At 43.3% G+C, this 25,187-nt stretch overlaps 1 protein-coding gene across 1 annotated transcript in view; it reads right to left on the bottom strand.

Moving 5' to 3' along the window:
• The window catches only part of pik3cg (phosphatidylinositol-4,5-bisphosphate 3-kinase, catalytic subunit gamma), a 35,848-nt gene that overhangs the window by 2,993 nt on the left and 7,668 nt on the right, over positions 1-25,187 (bottom strand). The window contains exons 3-10 of the mRNA XM_078570807.1: positions 22,847-22,912; positions 22,482-22,707; positions 19,077-19,180; positions 16,463-16,609; positions 7,047-7,137; positions 6,321-6,451; positions 3,409-3,520; positions 300-457 (exon numbers count right to left, since the gene is read on the bottom strand). Coding sequence (XP_078426933.1) covers positions 300-457; positions 3,409-3,520; positions 6,321-6,451; positions 7,047-7,137; positions 16,463-16,609; positions 19,077-19,180; positions 22,482-22,707; positions 22,847-22,912 — 1,035 coding nt within the window. The remainder of the gene's footprint in view (positions 1-299; positions 458-3,408; positions 3,521-6,320; positions 6,452-7,046; positions 7,138-16,462; positions 16,610-19,076; positions 19,181-22,481; positions 22,708-22,846; positions 22,913-25,187) is intronic.

Consider the following 25,187-nt stretch of genomic DNA (forward strand, 5'->3'; position numbering starts at 1 on the left):
GCTGCTAATGGTGGAGTGATTAAATCAGGGATGAGGCCAGAGTTGGAGAAACACAGAGTTCTCATTAGGTTGAAGGATTGGAGCAAGTTACAGAGATGGGGAAGGGAGAGGCCATAATGGGACTTGAACACAAGAATGGGTATTTTAAAGTTGAGGTGTTACTGGACCTGGTGTTAATGTACACCAGCAAGCACATGGGTGTTGGGTGAACAGGACATGGTGTAAGTTGGGATACAGGCAGGTGTACCTGGCAGTCACTGTGAAATCTGTCAGGTAATGACAACATTGGATTCACGCACCTGAAACTTCTGGAAGTGTTGGCTTGTCTTCTTGCCAGATGTGCCCATCACAAAGAGAAAGTCAGGAGTCAGAACAAAGGGGACTCTCTCCTTATTGATCCCCAGGAAGCTTTTATAGTTTCCAAGGATATGACCAAAATCGATATGGAAAAGATTTCCTGAATGGAATAAAGCAGAAACTTGACAATTTATTTTTATTAGCACCAACATAAGTGTTCTTTTCACAATCCACCCATGACTGTTAATGAGTCTCAGAACAAACTAACCTGGCAGGAGGATCTGTAACCAAATGACACTGATTTAAGATAATTATCAAAAGAACCAGGAGGAGGTGAGGAGAATCTTTTTATGCAGCTTGTGTGTTCTGGAATGCATTGATAGGGTGGTAGATTCAATAGTAATTTTCAAAAAGGAATTGGATAAATACTTTAAAAGATAAAATTTGTAGAGCTAAGGGGAAAGAGCAGGGGTATGGGACTACTTAGATAGCTCCTTCAAAGAGCCAGCATATCTACAATAGACCAAATGGCCTCCTTCAGTGCTGTATGATTAAACAAAACCTGCACCATAAAATGTTTAGCTTACACCTAATTATCATAAGAAGTTACATGTGAGGTCAGGACAAATTTATCTTATCGTTTTATCGCTTATCCGGGGAGGTGAGCCCCAAGAGGCTATTGCAAATAGAAACAATGTGCAGGGTTACAGGGAAAAGGCAGGAGACTGGCACTAAGTTAAAATGCTCAGAGAGCCGGTGAGGATACCATGAGCCAAATAGCCTCCTTCTGCACCGTAATAATTCTGTGATTCTGCGAAACTTATTCACCCCAAAGATTAATAAGATTTTGGAAGGACACTAAAGTGGTGATTGCTAAAGGAGGCCAAGGGACACTCAAATGTATTTCTGGAACAAGAAAAGATTGTGGTGGGTAGTTGGAGTTGATCTACAGGATTGTTTGGCTTTCTGTACTTTTGCTATTCTGTTTTTTTTAAGTTCTTATGCTCTAGATTTTGTCATGTCAACAACGTGCTGTGCTAGTTATGCACTGCACCCAAACTCCGCACAATTACCAACATTGGACACCAGAAAATCACGGAAAGACCAACCGTAGAGAAGATAAAATGTAATCATCACGGGAACATAAATATCAATGTTCGGAAAAGCAATTTCAATTAAAGCTTTTAAAAAATAGTTGTTTCACTTAATTATTAAGTTGTGTAATTAACAGGACAATCCTGTTTCTGTAGTTCAGTTGTACCAGAGTGTCTCATTCATGGCGTGGCACCACTACCATTGACATGCTTCACTTAATTTGTGCATAGATATATGAGTGAGCAAATGATTTGAGGCGCTGATTCGCCCTACAACAAGCTCCCCTGCGTGTCCTGGCCCATTGTGTGGGCGAGGTGGTGAGTGGAGATGAGCCAGTTATGGCAGAGGAGTGGAGGGATAGGGATGCCAGACTGATCCCCCTTGCGACACCTCTGTGTGTCTCCCCAGTGACTGGTTCAGCAGCAGCACTGACATGGGCCTGGCTGTCAGTCTTTTTGGTCATCAATTGATAATTGAATGGAAAATAAAAATAAAGGAAAATATGAGATTACAGTGCATGACATGCACACATTTAAAGGCCATTCTGCCTGTTGTAAAGAACGTAAGAAATGGCACCGTGAGTGGGCCACTTGGCCCTTTAAGCAGGATTTGCCATTTAATAAGATCATGGATCATCTCCTACCTCAATGGCACTATCACACAAGATCCCCATATTTCTTAATTTGCATAATATTCAAAAATCTATGAATCTCTTTCTTGAATATAGAAAATAGCTGAGCACCCATAGCCCTCTGGTGTAAAGAATGCCAAAGATTCACAACCTTTTGAGTGAAGCAGTTTCTATCCTAAATAGCTGACCCCTTCTTCTGAGACTGTGAGCCCTAATTCCAGACTCTACAGCCAGCGGAAATATCCTCCCAGCACCTACCTTGTCAAACCCTCTAAGAATTTTATATGTTTCAATGAGTATAAGTGTGCTAAGAATTTTGTTCCCTTGCTCCTAACGGCTATCCCTGTTCTGCTTACACACCAATCCTGTGTTGTGGTTTACACACCTACCCTGCATCGCTGCTTGCACACATATCTAATGTTGCTGGCTATACAACAATCTATATCACATCTTTCACACTCACTGATTATCTCATGCAATAGTGCTGTCATGTCACTGGCACTTCTCACCTTCCACTCAGCTCTTCCTTTTCTTAGGGCAGTAACCCACTCTGGGGTCATGGCTTGGTGAGCAGCAGCAACCCGGCTATATTGCACTCAAAAGAGCATTTCCATCATTATTATTATTAATGCTATCGGAAAAAGTCAATTTATAGCTTTTAAGATCATTTCTATTTGTTAAAAAGGCCATTTGCAGCAATGTGCTGCCAACAGGAGCATAGACAGTGAATGGACAGGTTACACCACTATGTGGTACATTATCCTGTTCTCACCAGACATCCACATACAGAAACTTTCACAGAATAGGAATTAAGAGTAAGAACCCTAGTTTGATTTTCTACTTTCTCTTTCACTAGCCCAAGAGATGCTGAAACTGATTGCAATGTCTAGCAATGGTTCTCTTTTAGAGAAGATTAAGAGGAGTTTTAATAGAGCTATTCAAAATTATGTTGTCTTTTGATTTAAGATAATTGTTAAAAAAAAAACCAGGAGGGAGATGAGGAGACTTTTTAAAATATTATTATGATTTGGAACGTCCTGCCCAAAAAGGTGATGAAAGCAGATTCAATAGTAACTTTCAAAAGGAAATTGGATAAATACATCAAAAAGGAAAATACTTGCAGGTGTATGGGGAAAGAGTAGGATGACTGAGATTAATTAGATAGCCCTTTCAAAGAGCTGACACAGACATGATGTGCCGAGTTGTTTCCTTCATTGCTGAATGATTTTATGTTCCTACAAACCCCCTTTCTTGCAACGTTGCCCTGATAATTCAGTACAGATAGAGAATGGAATAGAGACTTTCCAGGTTTGTGTGTCTTAGTACCATTAAGCCATCAGAGGAGCATATATTTCAATCACCTACCATAGACACTTCGCACTTACCTGACTCTGTGATCATAATGTTGTCATTGTGCCTGTCTCCTATGCCCAGGATGTAGGTAGCAACACAATACCCAGCACATGAGTAAACAAACCTCTCCACAGCAGACTGGAACTGCAATGTCAATTGAGAATTCTTTCAGTTTGCATTGTTGAAGAGGCATTTCAAATATTAAACACAACAATATGAGAGGGCATCCAGCACAGTCACACCAAGCAAGGAACTGACACAATCCAGTCAAAAAATAGTGGTGAGAATATGCTGATATTGTTTGCTTCAACAGTTGTATGTTGTGCTGTCAGAGAATGCAGCTGCCATATGAGTACATGTCTGGCACAGTATACGTTGTATCAACACCTGTCAGGCTGAACACATGTTTGTACCTGTACCGATTAGGCAGAGTACATCCTAGTAGGCACACTACCAGTTTATTCCATCTGATGGTAATTTTTATGAGAATTTTACTTCATGGGATAAAAACAAAGTGCTGGAAGAACTCAGCAGGTCTGGCAGCATTTGTAGAGCGAGAAACAGAGGTAATGTTTTGAGTCCAATATGACTCTTCTTTTGAACCCCAAACCTGGGATTTGAAACATTAATTCTGTTTCTCTCTGCAAAGGTGCTGCCAGACCTGCTGAGTTTTTCCAGCACTTACTGTTTTTACTTCAGGCCTCCAGCATCCGCAGTATTTTGATTTTATTTTACTTCATGGGATGTCATTTACATCATCAAGTTGCAGTCCATGGTATTGGTCGAATACCTGATGCTAGTCCAGTACATAGGAACCAGTCCAGTATCAGTGAACTGATACAATGCCTGTTTGGTGCTCAAGAACTGGTTCAAAATAGGTGAAATAAAAACAGAAAATACTGGAAAAACTCAGCAGGCCTGGCAGCATCTGTGGAGCGAGAAACAGAGTTAACGTTTTGAGCTCTGAGTTGAACAGAGGTAGAAATGTGATGGGTTTTATACTGTTGAAGAGTTGAGTTGGAGCAGATGGAGCAAAATAGGAGGTTAGGGATAGGTTGGACTCAGGAGAGATTAAATGACAAGGATGTCATGGACACAAGACATAGGGAGTGGTAATGATAGTGTTTTAGACCATGCCTCTATTAACACCTGCCTTAAAGGTCAGATAGCAGCATGTGTCAGCAGAACAAGAGTCAGCACTTCCTGAAAGCAAAACATGAGAACAAGTTGCAGACTGACCCTTGGGTGGTGTGGGTGGAGTTGTGGGGGGGGGGGTGCGGTAATGAGCAGTGGGTGGGGGGAAAGGAAGGGGGAGGTGGAAAATAAATCAAAATGAAGGACAGAGTTCATGGTCTGAAGTTGTTGAACTCAATGTTAAGTCCGAAGGCTGTAAAGTGCCTAATTAGAAGATGAGGTGCTGTTCCTCCAGTTTGCATTGGGCTTCATTGGAACATTGTTGCAGGCCAAGGACAGAAGTTTGAGCGTGAGAGCAAGATGGTGAATTGAAATGACAAGCGACAGGAAGGTTGGGGGCATGCTTGCGGACTAAGTGAAGGTGTTCCGCATAGGTCCATCTGCCTCTAGCTTGCTTCCATTAATGTTCCCATTAGCACATCCTTTAGATAATATCGCCGCCGTCAACACCCCTTTGTCCTTTTGTCTATGACATCTTTGGGAGTCTCTTCTTGGCCTCCACCTACCACTGGCCCCCTATCGAGCTGTCCCAACCCCTTCTACCAGCTTATATTTCATCTCATTTCTATATGTCTTAGTTCTGATGAAAGGTCATACGGACTTGAAACATCAACTGTATCCCTCTCCACAGATGCTGTCAGACCTGCTGAGTTTTTCCAGGTACTTTGGTTTTTGTTCTAGATTTCTAGCATCCACAGTATTTGCTTTTACCTTAGTGTTCCGCAAAGTGGTCACCCAGCCTGCATTTAGTCTCCCCAGTGTAGAGGAGAGCTCATTGGAAGCAGCGAATGCAGTAGACTAAACTGAAAGATGTGCAAATGAATTACTGCTTCACCTGGAAGGAGTGTTTGGGGCCTTGGACGGTGAGGAGGGAGGAGGTAAAGGGGCAGGTGTTACACCTCCTGTAATTGCATGGGAAAGTGCCTTGGGAAGGGGATGAGGGTGACAGAGGAGTGGACCAGGATGTCATGGAGAGAATGGTTCCTATGGAATGCTGACAGGGGTGTGAGGGGAAGATGTGTTTGGTGGTGGCATCATGCTGGAGTTGGCAGAAACGGCAGAGGATGATCCTTTGAATATGGAGGCTGGTGGTGTGGAAAGTGAGGACAAGGGGAACCCTATCATGGTTCTGGGAGGGAGGGGAAGGAGTGAGGGCAGAAGTGCGGGGAATGGGTCAGACACAGCTGAGGGCCGTGTCAACCACAGTGGTGGGGTGGGGGGGGGGCGGGGGGCTCAGGAAAAAGGAAGACATGTCAGAAGTGCCATTGTGGAAGGTAGTATCATTGGAACAGGTGTGACGGAGACGGAAAAAGTGGGAGATTGGGATGGAGTCTTCACAGGAAGCAGGGTGTGTGGAGGTATATTCGAGGTAGTTGTGGGAGCTGGTGGGCTTGTAATGAATATCGATAGACAGTCTATCACCAGAAATGGAAACAAGGAAGTCAAGGAAGGTGAGTTGGTCCCTGTGAACTGGCCTAACATTTTTGAGCCAATTCAGCACCTCTTTGCTAGTCTAAGATCCCTGAACTGGTCCAGTACCTGGGAACCTGTCTGGTTCCTGGGAACTGATCCTATACCTGGGAACAGTTCCAATACCTGTAAGTTGTTCCAGTACTTGCAAACCAGTTCAGGACTTGTGAACTAGTCCAGTACCTGTGAACCAGTCCTGTACCTCCTGTATTATCCCTGTACCTATAAGTCTGTCCAGTACCAATGACCTTCTCTAGTACAGAGCAGACAGTCCATTTACCTTGTCCTCAATCAGACACTTGTCTTTCAGCCAGTGATTCAACACTTCATCCTTGAATGCTCCAGTGTTGCCGACTGTGCTTTGCTGGATCTTGGCTATGGTCGTGGAATCTTTTACAATTTGAATCATTCCTGTAGAAGTGAAACAAAACTTTTGGGTTTGAGACCTTGGACAGAATTACATGACTATTTTTAATCAGAAGTCTATAAAGCAGGTTATCACATCATTGGTACACCTGGCACTCACTGTGAAAGATCATTACTGAGTTAACCCATTAGTATACAGACCCTACAACCATCCCATAAGTGATTGGGCTTGATTTGAACACAGGGTGAAAGACAGATATCTAACTCACTGTGGTCACCTACACACCTTTCTAGGTTTTATTTGCTCATCATGCTAAGGGATGCTAGTACAGTGTGTATTAAATAGAACAGTTTCCATTTCCAGCCCCATTTCTCACATCAACCATCATCAGTCATTGGCAGTTCATTTCCATTGTGTGCTCTAAATTCATGCTTCCCTCAGGTCTGGACCAAGACTGGCCAAATCACAAAGGACACTGATAGCCAGCAGCCAGTGTTGACTTTGAGCCCATTGGTCTGGGTTACATTTGAACCCTGGTCTCAGAGATGTCGGGTTTGTGTCTGAACCATCCAGTTCTCCACACCCAGTTCGAAACACAGATACAGTCTACAAGACCAGAGTAAAGAGATTTTTTTTTACCGATTTTGTTCCCTGTTGCAATGCACCCATACGGCAACAAACAAAGATCCAAGGATTCTGTCTCCCAGATTGAGTCCATAATTATAAGGATCTGTGGATAAATGGAAGTGTTGTTGTATTTTATGAAACAAGAGCGTTCAAAAAAGTAAATACGCAGCTTCATGGAACAATTGTCTACACCTGTTACCAACTTTTGTTTGCTTCTCCCACACTGTTGAGCTTTGCTGTATTCCCTGTGTTACTGGATTGTTCTTTACATTATGAAGCAGGTATGGCCCCCTCACCACCGTCATACTTATACTGTAGACTCCTTTGTAACAGTTTATTCTATAAGCTTCCTCTTATTCAACTGATACCTCCAGCTGTGTGTGACCCTAGCAATACTCATCTTTGCTTTACACAACGTAAAGATTAATCACTCATTCCCCTTCCCCTACAATATTCTCTTTGTCTGTATATTACTGGGCTTTCTTCACATCATAGATAAGTAACGGCGAACATTTAATGAAATAATTCATAACTCTCAATGAATATACATTCCTTGAAGGGATAAAAACTCCACAGAAAAAACTGGTCCAACCGTGGCTAACAAGAGAAATTAAACTTTGTATTAGATTAAAGGATGAGGTTTATAACGTGGCCAAAAAAAAAGAGTAGCAAGTCTTCCGATTGGCAAGGTTTTAGAAGTCAGCAAAGGATGACCAAGAAATTGTAAGGAGAGGGAAAATAAGATGTGAGAGTAAACTGGCAAGAAATGTATCGTGAGAGCTTTTTATTCTTTCATGGGATGAGGACAATCGCAAACTGGTTTCACAACATCGTGTGGCCGTCTTGCCATATTGTCCGCTCACACCACCAAATATTCCCAACACCAACGGGCACAGCCGGCATTTGTTGCCCATCCCTGATTGCTCTTGAGAGAAGTGCAGAACCAACTACATTGCTGGGGTCTGGGGTCACATGTAGGCCAGACCAAGTAAGAATGGCAGATTTCCTTCACTAAAGGGCATTAGTGAACCAGATGGGTTTTATGACAATTGATGATAGTTGCATGAGACTCAATTCCATAGCTTTTATTAATTAACTGAATGCTTTAATTAATTGAATTTAAATTCCGCCTGTTTGTACAATTATTTTAAAAGTAAGAGGTGAGCAAAAGTAAACATAGATCCCTTAGCGGCAGAGACAGGAGAAATTAAAATGGGGAAATTGGAAATGGCAGAGATGTTAAATATTTTGGCCTGGATTTTCCGTGCCCACTAGCATTGGGAATATTTGGTGGTGTGAGTGGACAATATGGCGAGGCGGAAAAAATTGGTTTCACGATGTAGTGAAACCAGTTTGCAATCATTCGCTCAGCCCCTCAATGGCAGGCCATGTTTCTCACCATTGGACGTCGGGAACCTCATTGTAATACATCGACATAAGGCCAGCCCACCAGACTCATTCCCCCCACTGGATTGTCCGCCCAAGTCAGCAGAAAAACAAGTCGACGTGTTTCACAACAGCATATATAAGGTGTGCACCTGGAGGGCTGCACTTCGCTCAAGACTTCGAGGTTTGTTTGCCCACCTTGCTTTGATCAGCACTCGCAGTCATCAGCGCCAGGCTTCACAGGCAGCACCACATCACTTGTAGGGGGGCTCATGGGCAGGTCTCTACCTGCCAGATCAACCATATGTGGGTGGCTTTTCAACAGCTACAGGGCTAGGGCTTGCTTAGCGAAGGGAAAGAAGTGGCCTCAGGCAAGGGAAGAGGCTGCAGGATGAGGGCTGTACTGGGGAAAAGGGTATCCCAGGGTGTGTGTGGGGACACATGTTGATTTATCCAAGTGACCTCAAGATGGTGAGGGCTGAGGAGGCAGTCTCCAGAGGAGATGAGGCTAGATGGACATGTGAGGGTGTGTGTGTGAGAATGGGTGGTGATGTCTCTTGAGCTGGCAGTGAGTGAGATGCCAGTGAATGTGTGATCAGCTTGAGTGTGTGAATTTAGAGTGATGAGATGGTTGCCATACCCTGGCTGCATGGATGAGATCATTCATCCTCTGCATAGGATGGCCAACCTCTTCTTTGCAGCATTGACACTGACCACCACTGCCATCGCCCACCACGCCAGAGTGGTAATGTTGCTGCCCCTCCTGTAGCCAAAGTGGGGGTAGAGGACATCACACTGGGCCTCCACGATGTCCAAAAGATGCTTGAAGGCTGCAGTCTTCTTGCTTTTCGGGGCCATGTCTTCCTTGCTGCGGTCCCAGGCTGGAAGCACTGAGCACAGCTGTACTTTAAATGTGATGCCTGGCGTGATAAAGCAGCATGGCAGGCAAATCGGAGCCTGCCTGCCATCGAAACAACATGTATCCTGGGAATTCATAAATAATGCAGCGGGTTTGGGGTGGTCTGGCATGAAAAGCTGCCATTGTGGCTGGCAGGTAAAACATTGTTTTTCCTGTCCGCTACCGCACTTAGTGTAAATCTGGGACAATTCCGCCCTTTGCGTCTATCTTCACAGTAGAAGACACAAAAATTACCAGATATAATGGGGAACCAAGAGTCTAATGGAGTGAGGAATTAATTAATACTAGTCAAGAAAAAGACTGGAGAAATTAATGGCACTAAAGCTGATAAATCCCATGGGCTTAATGGCCATCATCCTAGCGCTTGGCTGCATTATATTGTCTTATAACTGGTAGAGTGGATAAGGAGGGACCAGTGGATGTAGTATATTGGGATTTTCATAAAGCATTTGATAAGGTGCCACACAAGAAGCTGTTACATAAGATTAGGGCTCATGGGATTTGGGATAATATATCTGCATGGATTGAGGATTGATTAACAGACATAAAACAGTAGGAATAAACAAATATATAGGATGCATTAGTTTTGATCTTCAATAATTCACTGGATTCTAAAACAGCCCTATGGATTGGAAGGTAGCTAACATAACTCTGTTCAAGAAAGAGGGGGAAGAGAGAAAACAGGAAACTACAAGTCAGTTAGCCGGACATCAGTAGCAGGGAAAATGCTGAAATCTAGAGGAAAATGGTAACAAGTCACCTAGAAAATCATATCATTAAGCAGAGTCAACACAGTTTTATGAAAGAGAGATTGTGGTTGACAAACCTATAAGACATTTTTGAGGCTGTAACTGGCAGGATGTATAAGGCAGAACCAGTGGATGTAGTGTATTAGGATTTTCAGAAAGCATTTTAATAAGGTGTCACACAAAAGACTGTGACATGAGATTAAGGCTCATGGGATTAGGCAGCATGGATTGAGGATTGGTCCACAGACAGAAAACAATAAGAACAAACAAGTATTTTCTGGTTGCCACAAGGATCGGTGCATAGGCCTCAGCAATCTGCAATCTATTTCAATGACTTACATGAGGACGCCAAGTGTAATATGTCCAAGTTTGCTGACAATACATGGATAGTTGAAAAATAAATTGTGAGGAAGATGTAAAGAGGCTGCAAAGGGATATTGACAGGTTAAGTGATTGGGCAAGAAGGTGACAGATGCAGTATAATGTGGTAAATGTGAAATTGTCCACTTTGGTGGGAAGAATGGAAAAGCAGACTACTTTTTAAATGCTAGTAAATGTTGGTAATCAGAGTGTTTTGGGTATCCTTGTTCATGAATCAGAGAAGGTTAACATGTAGGTACAGCAAGCAAATTAGGAAGGCAAAGCAGTATGTTAGTTTTTATTGCAAAGGATTGGAGTACAAGAGTTAGGAAGTCTTGCTGAAATTACCATACATAAGAAAAAGCTGATCTCATAAAAATCGACCCATGATTTGTGGCTTAAAAGTTCATAATTTTTCATATACCTCATGTAAAAGTTGACCTTAATTTTTCAGGGATCAAGGCCCATTGGTTGCCCTGCTCTCCTCTCCTCCCCACGCCCCTGGGAGCCTTTCACATACTCACTGAAAAAAGGCAGCAGGTAGAAGACACTGTCCAGGAAAGTACTGGTATTGATCTGTTGTCCATTGGGAGCTGCTTGAACTGATGCTCTGCAAACATCATTATCGCGTACAGCCAAAATCACAGCGCTCCCCGAGGAGGCACAACCGCAACCAAACAATCTGCCGAATCCACCCTGCTGCACTCAGGCTCAGAATTAAATAGCGCAACTTGGCTGACTGCAGCAGACCAGACTCGCCAAGGTCCACACACCCGTGTTATAGCAACAGGCCAGAGGCATCTGACCAATCAGTGGACTCATCGGGATAACCAATCCATGAACAGGATGCTAAGTGGGCCCAAGTCAAGCACACACGTAAACTCCTTGAAAATATTACTCATGCAAAAGTTACCCCTTAATTTTTTGTTTAAATAATTGGTTGCCAAAGTTCAACATTTGTACTGGTATATACGGTATATAGGCCTTGCAATGTTACCTCTAACTTCTGTTTGCTGTGCACAGCTAGCCTTGTTGCACTGCGTGGTCCATTTGGTCCCTACATGGCACATATTCCTGATTGTTGTATGGCACCCATGCAACTTATGTAGAACATTGAGACTTTGGTGGATGACACCTGGAGCACTGTGCACAGTTTTGGTTTTCTGATCTAAGGAAGGATTTTCTTGCATTAGAAGGGGCTGCCACAAAGATTGATTAGACTGATTCCTGGAACAAGAAGGTTGTCCTATGAGGAAAGGCCCTATGATTCGATGACAATTCTCAGTAGTTTAGAAGAATGAGAGGTGATCTTATTGAAATTTATCAAATTCTTTGATACCTTAGCAGGGTAGATGCTGAGAGGCTGTTTCCCCTGACTGAAGAGTCTAGAACCAGTCTCAGAATAAATGGTCAGCCACTTAGGACTGATATGAGAAGAAACTTCTTCACTCAAAGAGTTGTGAATCTTCGGAATTCTCTATTCCAGAGAGCTGTTGAGTGTTCTATTCTCCATAAACTTGAGGTCATACAAATCTTTGCTGCCCATGTCTTAACTCACACCAGGTACCGTTCCCCTATCACCCCTATGCTCGCTGACCCACATTGGCTCCTGGTCAAGCAATGTCTTGATTCTAAAATTCTCATCCTTGTGTTTAAATCCTTCAATGGCCTCGCCCTTTCCCATCTCTGCAATCTCCTCCAGACCCACAAGCCTCCAAGATATCTGCGCCCCTCTAATTCTGGATTCTTGAGCATGCCCAATTTTAATCATTCCACCACTTGTGGCCATGCCTTCACCTGTCTGGGCCCTAAGCTCTGGAATTCCCTCCCTACACCTCTCTACCTCTATACCTCACTTTCCTCCTTGAAGACACTCTTTAAAACCCACCTCTTTGACCAAGCTTTTGGTCATCTGACCTAATGACTCCTCAGTTGATTTGGTGCCATATTTTCCTTTATAATGCTCTTGTGAAGCACCTTGGGATGTTTCTTTATATTAAAGGCATTATATAATTATAAATTGCTGTTGTTATTATATTCAAGGCTGAGATTGATAAGTGTTTGGACACTAAAGAAATAAGGGATATGGGGATAGGGTGAGAAAGTGGAGTTAAGGTAGAAGATCAGCTATGATCCTACTGAATGGTGGAGTAGCTTCAAGGGCCATATGGCCTACTCCTGCTCCTATTTCTTATGTTCATATTTCTGTGTTACTGACTGATATTATTGAGTTATTTCTCTTCTGTTATGACATTTTCTGTATCTCTTTATTACTCAGAAATTCTTAACCCTATGTTACTGGCTATTTCGTCGTGTTATAAGACTAGTATGTGGAGGCCACTAATTATAGCATAGTTACAGTGGAGAATAACAAACTGATTTACAGTGAGACATGTGACTAAGTATTATAGTAACAGGGCTTACAGTAAGGGGTGTATTAGAAAGTGTTACAGTGGGAGGTATGGGAGATAGCAGCATTACAGTAAAGATGTATCAGAGAGTGTTTCAATAAAAGGTGTGGGACATAGTAGTGTTACAGCAAAGGGTGTATCAGGGCGTGTTACTGTGAGACTGCAGAGTGTTACGGTGAGAGGTGTGGGAGATCAAGGGGAAAATGTTCACTCCCGAGTCAGGTGCACAAAGTCAGGAAAATTCCCAACTACCCAAACCCGACTCAGAGGAACTTTCCCAAAAGATCAGATTTTCACTCAGGGGCAAGGGGTACCTGAACCTTTCCAAAAGGTTACCTTATCTCTCCCAAAGAACTCCAGTAGGTTTAGACTTTTCTTCAAATTCATAAAGCCCACGAGTCCTATTAATCTAGTTACTATTTATTAAAGGTATCAAGGGATATGGGGATAGTGTGGGAAAATAGTGTTGAGGTAGAAGATCAGGTATGATCTAGTTGAATGGCGGAGCAGGCTCAAGGGGCCATATGGCCTACTCCTGCTCCTATTTTCTATGTTCTTATGTTCGGAAGCCTGGGTGACAAAAATTGTTTGATCGGAGGCTACTACACTTTTAAATGTGTCGCTGCCTCCATGAACTGCAGACGTATGAAATACAATCCCCCCGCCCCCCAAGTGAATATGGTGGGTGCTGGGTCATGAGCGGGACTTCCGGAATTGGGAATCAAGTGCCATTTTGGCTAAGGTGCGGAGCTCTTCTGTTTCTGTGAAAATTTGGGCATAAGTAGCCTATCAAAGAATGTTAAATTGAGGGAACTAAGAAACACAAAGTATTATGAGGTATGTTAGGTATGGCAAGGGGCGGCGATAGCGCTGTGATATTGTCACTGGACTAATAATCCAGAGACTCAGGATAATGCTCTGGGACTCAGGTTTGAATCCCGTCATGGCAGATGGTGAAATTTGAATTCAATAAAAATCTGGAATTAAAAGTCTAATGATGACCATTAGACCATTGTCGATTTTTGTAAAAACCCATCTGGTTCATTACTGCCCTTTAGGGAACGAAATCTGTCGTCCACACCTGGTCTGACATCCATGTGATTCCAGACCCACAGCAATGTGGTTGACTCTTAAATGCCTTCTGAAATGGCCTAGCAAGCCACTCAGTTGTATCAAACCGCTACAAAGACACAAAAAAGCATTGAAATCGACAGACCATCCGGCAATGGTCAAGGCACTGGAGATGAAGTTGTGGAGATGAAGTCCTGCCTTTACATTGAGGATATCCTCCATTGTGTTGTGTGGCACTACCACCGTGCTAAGTGGGATAGATTTGGAACATATCTAGCAACTCAAGACTGGGCATCCATGAGGCACTGTGGACCATCAGCAGCAGCAGAATTGTATTCCAACGCAATCTGTAACCTCATGGCCCCCGGCATATCCCCCACTCTACCATTGCCATCAAGCCAGGGGATCAGCCCTGGTTCAATGAAGAGTGTAGGAGGGCATGCCAGGACCAGCACCAGGCATACCTAAAAATGAGGTGTCAACCTGGTGAAGTTATAACACAGGACTACTTGCATGCCAAACAGCACAAGTAGCAAGTGATAGACAGAGCTAAGTGATCCCACAAACAACGGATCAGATCTAAGCTCTGCAGTCCTGCCACATCCAATCGTGAATGGTGGTGGACAATTAAACAGTTCACTGGAGGAGGAGGCTCCACAAATATCCCATTCCTCAATGATGGGGGAGCCCAGCACATCAGTGCAAAAGATAAGGCTGAAGCATTTGCTACAATCTTCAGCCAGAAGTGCTGAGTGGATGATCCATCTCGGCCTCCTTTGGAAGTCCCCAGCATCACAGATGCCAGTCTTCAGCCAATTCGATTCACTCCACGTGATATGAAGAAACTGCTGAAGGCACTGGACAGTGCAAAGGCTATGAGCCCTGACAATATCCCGGCAATAACACTGGAGACTTGTGCTCCAGAACTTGCCGCGCCCCTAGCCAAGCTGTTCCAGTACAGTTACAACACTGGCATCTACCCGACTATGTGGAAAGTTGCCCAGGTATGTCCTGTACACAAAAAGTAGGAACAAATCCAATCTGGCCAATTAATGCCCCATCAGTCTACTCTCAATCATCAATAAAGTAATGCAAGGGGTCATCGACAGTGCTATCAAGCAGCACTGTTCACTGACGCCCAGTTTGGATTCTGCCAGGAACACTCAGCTCCTGACCTCATTACAGCCTTGGTTCAAACATGGACAAAAGAGCTGAACCTGCGAGGTGAGGTGAGAGTGACTGCCCTTGACATCAAGGCAGCATTTGACTGAGTGCCGCATTAAGGAGCCCTAGCAAAACTGGAGTCAATGGGAATCAGGGGGAAAACTCGCCAATGGTTAGAGTCATACCTACCACAAAAGAAAATGATTGTGGTTGTTGCTGGTCAGTCAGCTCAGCTCCAAACATCACTGCACGAGTTTCTCAGGGTGGCGTTCCTCAGCCCAACCATCTTCAGCTGCTTCATCAATGATCTTCCTTCCACCATAAGGTCAGAAGTGGGAATGTTCTCTGATGATTGCACAATGTTCAGCACCATTTGCGACTCCTCAGATAATGAAGCAGTCCATGTCTAATGGCAGCAAGACCTGGACAATATCCAGGCTTGGGCTGACAAGTGGCAAGTAACATTCGTGCCACACAAGTGTCTGGCAATGACCATCTCCAACAAGAGAGAATTCAACCATCGCCCCTTGATGTTCAATGGCATTACCATCACTGAATCCCCCACTATCTAGATCCTGGGGTTACCATTGACCAGAAACTGAACTGGACTAGCCATATAAATACTGTGGCTACAAGAGCAGGTCAGAGGCTAGGACTCCCCAAAGCCTGTCCACCATCTACAAGGCACAAGTCAGGAGTGCGATGGAATATTCCCCACTTGACTGGATGAGTGCAGCTCCCAAAACACTCAAGAAGCTTGACACCATCCAGGACAAAGCAGCCTGCCTGATTGGCACCACATTCACAAACATTCACTCCCTCCACCACCAATGCACAGTAGCAGCAGTGTGTACCGTCTACAAGATGCACTGCAGGAATTCACCAAGGTTCCTTCAACAGCACCTTCCAAACCCATGATCACTACCATCTAGAAGGACAAGGGCAGCAGGTAAATGGGAACACCACCAACTGTAAGTTCCCCTCCAATTCACTCACCGTCCTGACTTGGAAATATATCGCCATTCCTTCACTGTCGCTAGGTCAAAATCCTGGAACACCTTCCCTAACAACACTGTGGGTGTACCTACACCACATGGACTGCAGTGGTACAAGAAGGCAGCTCACCACCACCTTCTCAAGGGTAACTAGTGATGGACAATAAATGCTGGCCCAGCCAGCTAAGCCCACATCCCGTGAATGAATAAAAAAAAGGTAAATCCATGAACACTATGGTATTGACATTGACAAGCAGCCTCCTATAGCAAGTGATAGTTTGTATAGAGGGTGTTACATTGAAGTATACTGAGTTACAGTACTGGGTGTTGTAAATGAGGAACGTGAATCCAAGTTTGTATTTCTGAGCATCACCTGTATGATCAGCATGTCCTGCCGCAGGTCATCTCCATGCTTAAAGATGATTCCAATGGTATCCTTGGATATGGAGGTGAGGTCTGCACACTTAAACTCTAGCCACAGGGGCTTTTTCTTTGATGGCATGACTTTGCATTTATCCACCTGCAAGTCAGTCAATGGAAGGTGAATGTGAGTCAGACGAACTCTTTCATTCTGCAGTCTGGCAAAAATTTTACAATGTATTTATATTGATTACAAAATGAATCTAATTATATTTTGGCTCTGGATATGTGATGTATCACAAAAGACTAGCATTTATATAGCACTTATCACATCCCTCAAACTTCTTGAAGCACTTCACACATGATAAATAATTTTTAAGTCCAATCTTATTATTTAGACAAAAACTGATAAAAGATTTTTTAAAAACCGCATTACTGATAGTCAAATAACCTAAGTTTGCATATGAATAACAATCTACCCTGAGATGCTCTGAGCAGTCCAGTGTGTTCCTCTGATTCTGCAATACTGGAATAGTCAAAACTGGAATAGTGTGGAAAATCAACAAGACTGCCTTGTAGCTTTCCAGTCAGTTGTTCCATGTATTGGGGTACAGCTGAACTCTGACACTGCACCACCCAATACTGCATTTGTTGATCTGAACCAGGGTATATGGGAGAGAGAGAGAGAGGGGCTATAATGAAAATAGTGTGCTTCTGAACAAAGAACAGAAGGAAACAAAGTTAATCAACCATATTATTATTCAGTGACCCCTGTTGGAAAATGTGTGTTTGTAGATACAACAGATAAGGACAAAATGGTTCGGCTCAACGTTAGGCTGACACTCACTGCTTAGGCTGACCCATGAAGAATGGGCATTTGGTATGGATGAGGTACCGAAGGGTGGCTGATGATTGTGGAACCAGCAGAATGCACCCTCACGAGGAAAGAGAAGAAAACTGGAAAGTGAGAGAGGTGAACATAGGGATTGAGTCTTTTATATTAAATTAAGCCAATTATTAAAATATTAAATTAGACCTCAGCGGGTGTACATCCCTGCCATTTTGAAAATTGCCACAGGCCCAGGTATGGCTGGTGTGCCCAGGTTCACAAAGCCATGCCCATCTGACCCAACCAGCGAATTTTCAGTGATGATGGCAGAAGAGCTAGAACCTCACAAGATAATGGCTGCTTACAGGCCGGAGTGGAAGCAAGTCATCCTCAATACCAAGGGACTGCCTAAGAAGAAGATGACAGGTGGAGGATCCTTTGGGAATGGGGCTTGTGTTTCCTTAACAGATACGTGAGGACAGCAATGGGACACCACTCCATCTTCTCTTTTTCCTATTCATATTACTCATTGAAACTGAAAATGGGAGTCTCCTACATGCAACTGAAGAGGAAGGCACAAGACTGGGAGGCGTAGGAAAATGAACAGAGAATCTTCCCTTAGACAGATCACCACTTCTTCACACCAACAATGCCCCTAAAAGAATATTCTGGCAGTGAAAGAATAAATGCAAGTTAAACGCTAGTCTATCCCGCAGTGTATATGTGAATGGTTTAACATCACACCTTCCACTCTACAACAGCAATCTGTGCCATGTTTAGTGTGCAAGTTAGCAATGAAGATACTCTGAGGGCTATTTTGGCTAAAGGGTGAAAACAGGCACTAAATAGGTGTTGTGGTATTAAGAAATATCAGTTTGAAAGTGTGGATTTAGCTGGCAATTTTAAGGCTAATTGATGATCATCATGATTTAAATGCCTACAGGTGCTGTAAATGACTCAAGTGCTCATTAGGCACAATTTCCCTGGAGCTCTATATGTAGCCTGCACTCACCCACTTCCCACTGAGGTTGTAGATTACCCTGGCTGGAAGGGAAATCAACCTGGAAGGATGGCTCAAGGACTGGGTGAAAGAGCACACAAGATCTTGGACACATCACTTGGAGGTCCTGGTGGAGGAGGTCTAGAGAAGCAGAGACATCTCAGATCTACAGCAGGGGGAAAGGTTTCACCTCGCCCTCCTGTCCCTTTGCTGCTCTGTCTGGCCTCAGGACTTCCTCCCATTCCTGCAGCCCAAGATGGACCCCCTAGCAAGATGCCAAGGACCAAACACTCCCTTTCTCCTGTAAGGTGTCCAGTAAGGTAGAATAGCACAAAACTCACTCTCTTTAGGTGAATTCCTGAGAGAATTTTCAGAATAAATGTTGATAAGAGTGTTGGTGAAGTCTGCACAGAGTCTCCCAAAAAGTCCTCTTCAAAATGCCAGCAGAGAATGAACAGTAAAAGCTGGTGCACCTTTAAATAGCATCAAAATCCTCTGCAACAATGAGCTGAATTCTATAGGGTTACTGTTAGGAGTGGTTGTAAGGTCAAGTGCTAGCCACCAAAATGCCGTGCAGCACTCGAGTGCGAGCAGATAATTTAAATGGAAATCAGCCCCTTAATGATCCTCTGGGCTGCTGTTTATAGCTCAATCTTCAACTCCTTTACCAAGGTGGCGTCTTGCTTTAAACACAGGCTAAACTAGCATTTTCAGCTTAAAACCCCATCTTGGCCATGTCAGAGGCTCTTTAGCACCTAAAATATCCATGGAAAATTGCTTACGTATATTTTAACTTACCACAAGCACACCTGCACGGAGACCAGGGTCATATGGAACTCGGAAACATTCTGGAAAACCAGATGATTGGAGCTTCTCAAGTTTGTATCTTAACTGAGAGATTGCTACAAATAAAATAAAATCAGAAAAAAATTAGACACTTGTCAGCTTTAACAAAAAGAACACTGAACTCTCTAACTCCTGTGTCAGCTATGGCTCAGTTGGTAGAACTGTCACCTCTGAATCCAGTAGGTTCAAATCCCACCACAGAGACTTTGAGCTCAAAAACTTAGGCTGACACCCCAATGTGGTACTGGTGGAGTGCTGTACTGTCAGGGTCAGATGAGACATTAACCTGAGGCATGTCTGTTCTCTCAGGTAAACATAAAGCATCCCATGGCACTATTTTGATAAAGAGCAGCAGAGTTAACCCTGGTGTCATGGCCAATAGCTATCCCTCAATCGACATCACTAAAAAAAAATCTGGTCATTATCACATTGCTGTTTATGGGAGCTCGCTGTGTGCCCTACGTTACAACAATTTCTACGCTTCAGAAGTACTTCATTGGTTGTAAAACTCTTTGGGGTGCCGTGAGTTTGCTAAACACACTATAGAAATGTAAATCTTTTTTTCCTCTCTCTTCATAAATATAGCCTCTCACCCCTGGTTTACGCTACACTTATTCAATTGCTTTTATACCGTTATCTATTTTATATCCTGGTCAATAACCCCACGTATTTTTGCTTCTTTCAGTCCAAAGGAGCATAGATTTGAGGACATCAGGAGCACAACTGGTTCAGCCTTCATCAACAGATGTGGCTGCACCATACCAACCACTGTCAGGTCTCACTTTCCTCTTCCCTACACGCTCATTATCCCAGGATCCCCCTACAGACATGCAAACATAACGCCCTGGCTTCTTTCCTTCGCAATCAACCATCCCTTTAAACCTGTCTCCTCTAAACACTCTCACCTCCAACATCTAGAGCAAAAAGCTCATGAACTTCTTTGTCACTATGGGAAAATATCCAATGGTGACATGAGGAAAATCTATTTTATGTAGCGAGTAGTTAGGATTTGGAATGCAGTGCCTGAGTGTGTGGTGGAGGCAGATTCAATCGTGGCTTTTAAGAGAATTGGATAAGCAGCTGAAAAGAGATCATTTTTAGGTCCACGAAGAAAGGACGGGAGAGTGGGACTAGCTGAGTTACTCTTACAGAGAGCCAGCATAGGCATGACAGAATGAATGGCCTCATCTGTGCTGTAACCGTTCTATGATTTTATAATTGAGGTGCCTCTATAATTCTATAACTTAGCTGCCTCTGCTGTTTCCCACTCCCTTTCTTTCCCACCAAAATCACCAAACTTCCACAAACACCCCTTGCCCTGAACTTGAACCTAATATCTCTCTAGTTTCTCTCCTATTTCCCCTCATGTCCTCTCTCAACTAGTACCTTCTCCTTTGACCCCATTCCCAATATATTCCTCACCATCAAACTTCCTTTCCTCACTCCAGATGCCATTCTAAATACTTTCCTCTCCTCAGGTGTTGTCCATCTTTCTTTCAAAACTGTCATCACCTCCTTTCCAAAATAAATAATTTTTGACCCCTCATTCCTTGCAACTTTTTATCCCATCTCCAACCTTTCTCCTCTCCAAGGTCCTTGAACATTTGTGGCCTAAACTATTTGTGTTCATCTTTCCCACAATTCAATCTTTGAATCTTTGCTTTTGGCTTTCAGCTCTGAAAGCACTGAAACGACCCTCAAACCTCTTCTCAAACCTCTCTCCAGTCTTTGAGACAATTGCCCACACTACATACCTCTAACATATTTCTTCCATTGTTCAGACTAGTGTGACTGTCCTCGCTTAACTTAACTTGTACTTTATCTTCTCACCTCCACATCTTTACTTCCTGTTACCCAAGGATCTACCTTTGAGACATGCTGTTCCTTGGCAACATCATCTGCAGACATGGAGTCAGTGTCCACATTTACACTGATAACACCTAGCTCCATATCTCCACTGCCAATTTGGACCCACCCTCTGCCTTTGTGTTGTCAGAGCAGATGTCTGATATTCAGTCTTGGCTGAGACACCGTTTCCTCCAGTTAAACATCAGAAAGGTCAAAGTCCCCACAACAAATGTTGTACCCTTGCCACTGATTCCATCCTTCTTCCTGGCCACTGTCAAGCAGAACCAGGCTCTTTGTAATTTCAGAATCCTATTTTACCCTGGGCTGATCTTCTGACCACAGACCCTCCATCACAAAGTTAATGTTGCCTGCCTCAGCCCACCCCTAGCCTATGTATTTGTTGCTGAAGCTCTCATGTATGCCCTTATCACCTCCATACTCAAAACTACTGCAATGCTCTCCTGGACAGCCTCCCATCTTCCATAAACATCAGCTCATCTGTTGCCCATTTACAATCTAGCACCAAGTCCCTTTCAACCATAACCCTGTCCTTGTTTACCCAAATTGACTCCCAGTCCAGCCAGTGCATCAAATTTAAAATTCTTATCATGTTTAAATCTCTTCATGAACTTATACCTTCCTATCACTATTAGCTCCTCCAGACATACAACAGCCCCTGTCCCTCCCAGACTCTGGCCTCTTTTGTGGCCCCTAACCCTTCCCTCTACTATTGATAAGCATGGCTTCAACTGGCTAGGCCACTGAATACACTGCTTTAGCCCTTCTGCATCTTCAATACTCTCCTGCTTTTAGACACCCCTTAAAACCATTTCTTTGGTCAAGCCTTTAGTCACCTGCCCTAAAATCTCTTTTCACATTGTTGAAAAAAGGTACATGTTGTCAAAGCTTTTCATCTTGCACTCATCAGGACAATTTGCAAGAATACCAAATGTTAAGGGAACAACAATTTCCCTTTTACTTCATGAGAAGACAGTGCTGATTGGTTGGCAAGTGGACTCTGATTGGTAGAGGTGTTACCATGCAGAATGCACCAATTAACTGATGACTGACAGTTAACTGGAAAGCTTTGTTTAAATTCAAACTGGGCAGGTTGACTCTGATTGGTCAAGGCACAGCCCTAGGGAATGAACCAGAGAATGGCTGTCATCTATTTTGTTTAGTTGTGAAATTTTAAGAGTTTATTTACTCACCAAACAAAATCAATTAAACTGGACTTCTATACATTACAGCAAATAAGTCATCTCTGAAGCTACAATATTTCTCAATAAAAGCAGGAATACTTCTTCACCAAAATCAGTCAGTGGAGGATAGTTACATATTACAATTCTGCGCATATAACCAATCCCAATCACTTTCAGCATTGCAGTCTCCAGGTGTGATTTACGGGAGGAGGAGTGGGGTGAGGGAGGGAGAAAGTCATCCAATCATCTCCATTCTGGCCGGGTCTTGGGGCACCACCCTATCGCAGCCAAAAATATATTAACATACCTTGAGCGGAAACATCGTATTTGTCAGCAGTGACGTTCTTTATCTCCAATGTGACTTTGTGCAGAGCTTCCATCACCTTGACCTGCTTCATGAAATCCATCAGCATGGCTGTCCCACAGCCTCGGAGGTAAGCCTCGAGAATGACTGCATAACGCTGGTGGTAGTGCATCGATTCGGCCACTTCACTCCTCAGGAACCAGAACAGAAAATGCCCTATTCGTTTACTCTAGCAAGAAGTCAAAAGTAAATGATCAGGCAAGTTTTTAAAAGGGAAAATAATCTATCTCTATGTTTTGGAGAAAAAATTCAAAAACGTTCTTCCAATCAAAAAGGAAGAAAATCAAAAAGGGGGAATTTGTACTCACTCTTAATGCTCGTTTGAGGAGAAATCGAGCAAGGGCGCTGTCATGGTAGGGCTCGAACTTGACTGCCTGAAATCAGTTTAAAATAATATGTGAATAAGCACACAAGCCTCAGGTAGGGACACAAAGCAACAACAACTTGCAATTTTTATTTGTTCATGGACATGGGTGTCAGCGCAAGGCCAGCATTTATTGTCCATCCCTAAATGCCCTTGAGAAGGTGGTGATGAGTTGCCGCCTTAAACCGCTGCAGTCTGTGTGGTGTAGGTGCACCCACAGTGCTGTCAGGGAGGGAGTTCCAGGATTTTGATCCAGCAACAGTGAAGGAACAGCATTATATTTCCAAGTCAGGATGATGTGTGACTTGGAGGGGAACTTGTAGGTGTTGGTGTTCCCATGCATCTTGTGCCCCTGTTCTTCTAGGTGGTGGAGTTTGTGGGTTAGACAAAATTTGATACTGAGCTACATAAGGGGATATTGGGACCAGCTTGGTCAAAGAGATAGGTTTTAAGAAGCATCTTAAAGGAGGGATGAGAAGTAGAGACATGTAGAGGTTTCCAGAGGGAATTCCAGAGCTTAGGGCCTTGGAAACTGAAGGCACAGTCACCAATGATGGCGGGCGGGGAGGAAATTGTTGATGTGTTCGAGGTCAGAATTGGAGAATTACAGGGATCTTGGGGTGTTGTAGGGCTGAACGAGGATAAAAACATAGTGAGGGGTGAGGCTTGGAGGGATTTGAAAACAAGAATGGGAACATTAAAATCGAGGTGTTGATGAACCAGATGACAACGTGGATCTGTGAGGACAAAGGTGATGGGTTAACAATACAAGACATGGGCAGCAGAGTTTTAAATCAGCCCAAGTTTACAAGAGAGTGGAAGGTAGGAAACTAGCCAGGATTAGGATAGTCAAGTCTAAAGATAGCAATGGCATAGGTTTGTAATATAGCAAAAGAAACACTTCAGGAACTCTAGATGCTGAGTTCCCATTTCCCAACCAGACAGTTACAGACCAGCTCCTAGGCTGCCCAACACCTAAAGACAGAGATGAGGAGGATTTTTTTCTCTCAGAGGGTTATGAGTCTTTGGAACTCTCTTCCTCAAAAAGCGGTGGAAGCAGAGTCGTTGAATAATTTTAAGGCAGAGCTAGATAGACTCTTGATTAACAAGAATGTGAAAGGCTATAGGGGGAAGGCAGAAATGTGGGGTTGAGGTTACAATCAGATCTTATTGAATGGCGGAGCATTTGAATGGCCTACTCCTGCTCCTAATTCATATGTTCGTATGTATGTTGATATGTAATTGTCCTTGAGAAAGTGGTGATGAGGTGCTTTCTTGAACTGCTGCAGTCCATGTGGTATAGGTACACCCACAGTCTGGTTAGGAAGGGAGTTCCAGGATTTTGACCCAGTGACAGTGAAGGAATGGCGATATATTTCCAAATCAGGATGGTGTGTGACTTGGAGGCAAACTTGCAGGTGGTAGTGTTCCCATGCATCTGCTGCCCTCGTCCTTCTAGATGGTAGAGGTCGCAGGTTTGGAAGGCGTTGTCAAAGGAGGCTTATTGAGTTGCTGCAATGCATCTTGTATATGGTACACACTGTTGTCATTGCACTACATTAAACATACTATTCTCATCGACACTCCTTGCTAACCCCTCAAAAAAAAATCAAGTTAGTAAGACACTACCTTCTCTTAACAAATTCATGCTAACAATCTTGGATTAATCAATGCCTTTCTAAATGACTAATGTATACAGTCTCTCAGAATTTTTTCCACTAATTTGCCCACAACCTAGGTTAGGTTGACCGTCCTATAATTACTCAGTTCATCGCTCCTCCCTTTTTAAACAATGGTACAACATTAACAGTTCCTCAGCACCATGCCTATAGCCAGACAGGATTGGGATGGTCAGAACATCTGCTATTTCCTAAACAAAAACAGAAATTCATGGAAAAACTCAGCAGGTCTGGCAGCATCGGCGGAGAAGAGCAAAGTTGACGTTTTGAGTCCTCATGACCCTTCAACAGAAGTTCAAAGATGCTAAACCCCTTAATATTTCCTCTCTCACTATGTTAATATTATGCAATATTCCTCCTCCTTAACTAAAATGTTTACACCATCCCCCTCTTTTGCGAATAGAGAAGTAAAGTATTCACTAAGAACCCATGCTTACATCTTCCACCTCCACATCAAAGTTATCTTTTTGGTCTCTTATCTGCTTTACTCTTTCTTTAGCTATCCTCTTTCTCATTATTTCATTTTAAAACATCTTTGGGTTTTCCTTTATTCTACTTGCCAATATTTTTTATGCTCTCATTGCTTTCCTAATTTTCTTTTTAAAT

This window comes from Cetorhinus maximus, chromosome 24, assembly GCF_964194155.1.
Source record: "Cetorhinus maximus chromosome 24, sCetMax3.hap1.1, whole genome shotgun sequence".
In the NCBI taxonomy this organism is placed as follows: Eukaryota; Metazoa; Chordata; class Chondrichthyes; order Lamniformes; family Cetorhinidae; genus Cetorhinus; species Cetorhinus maximus.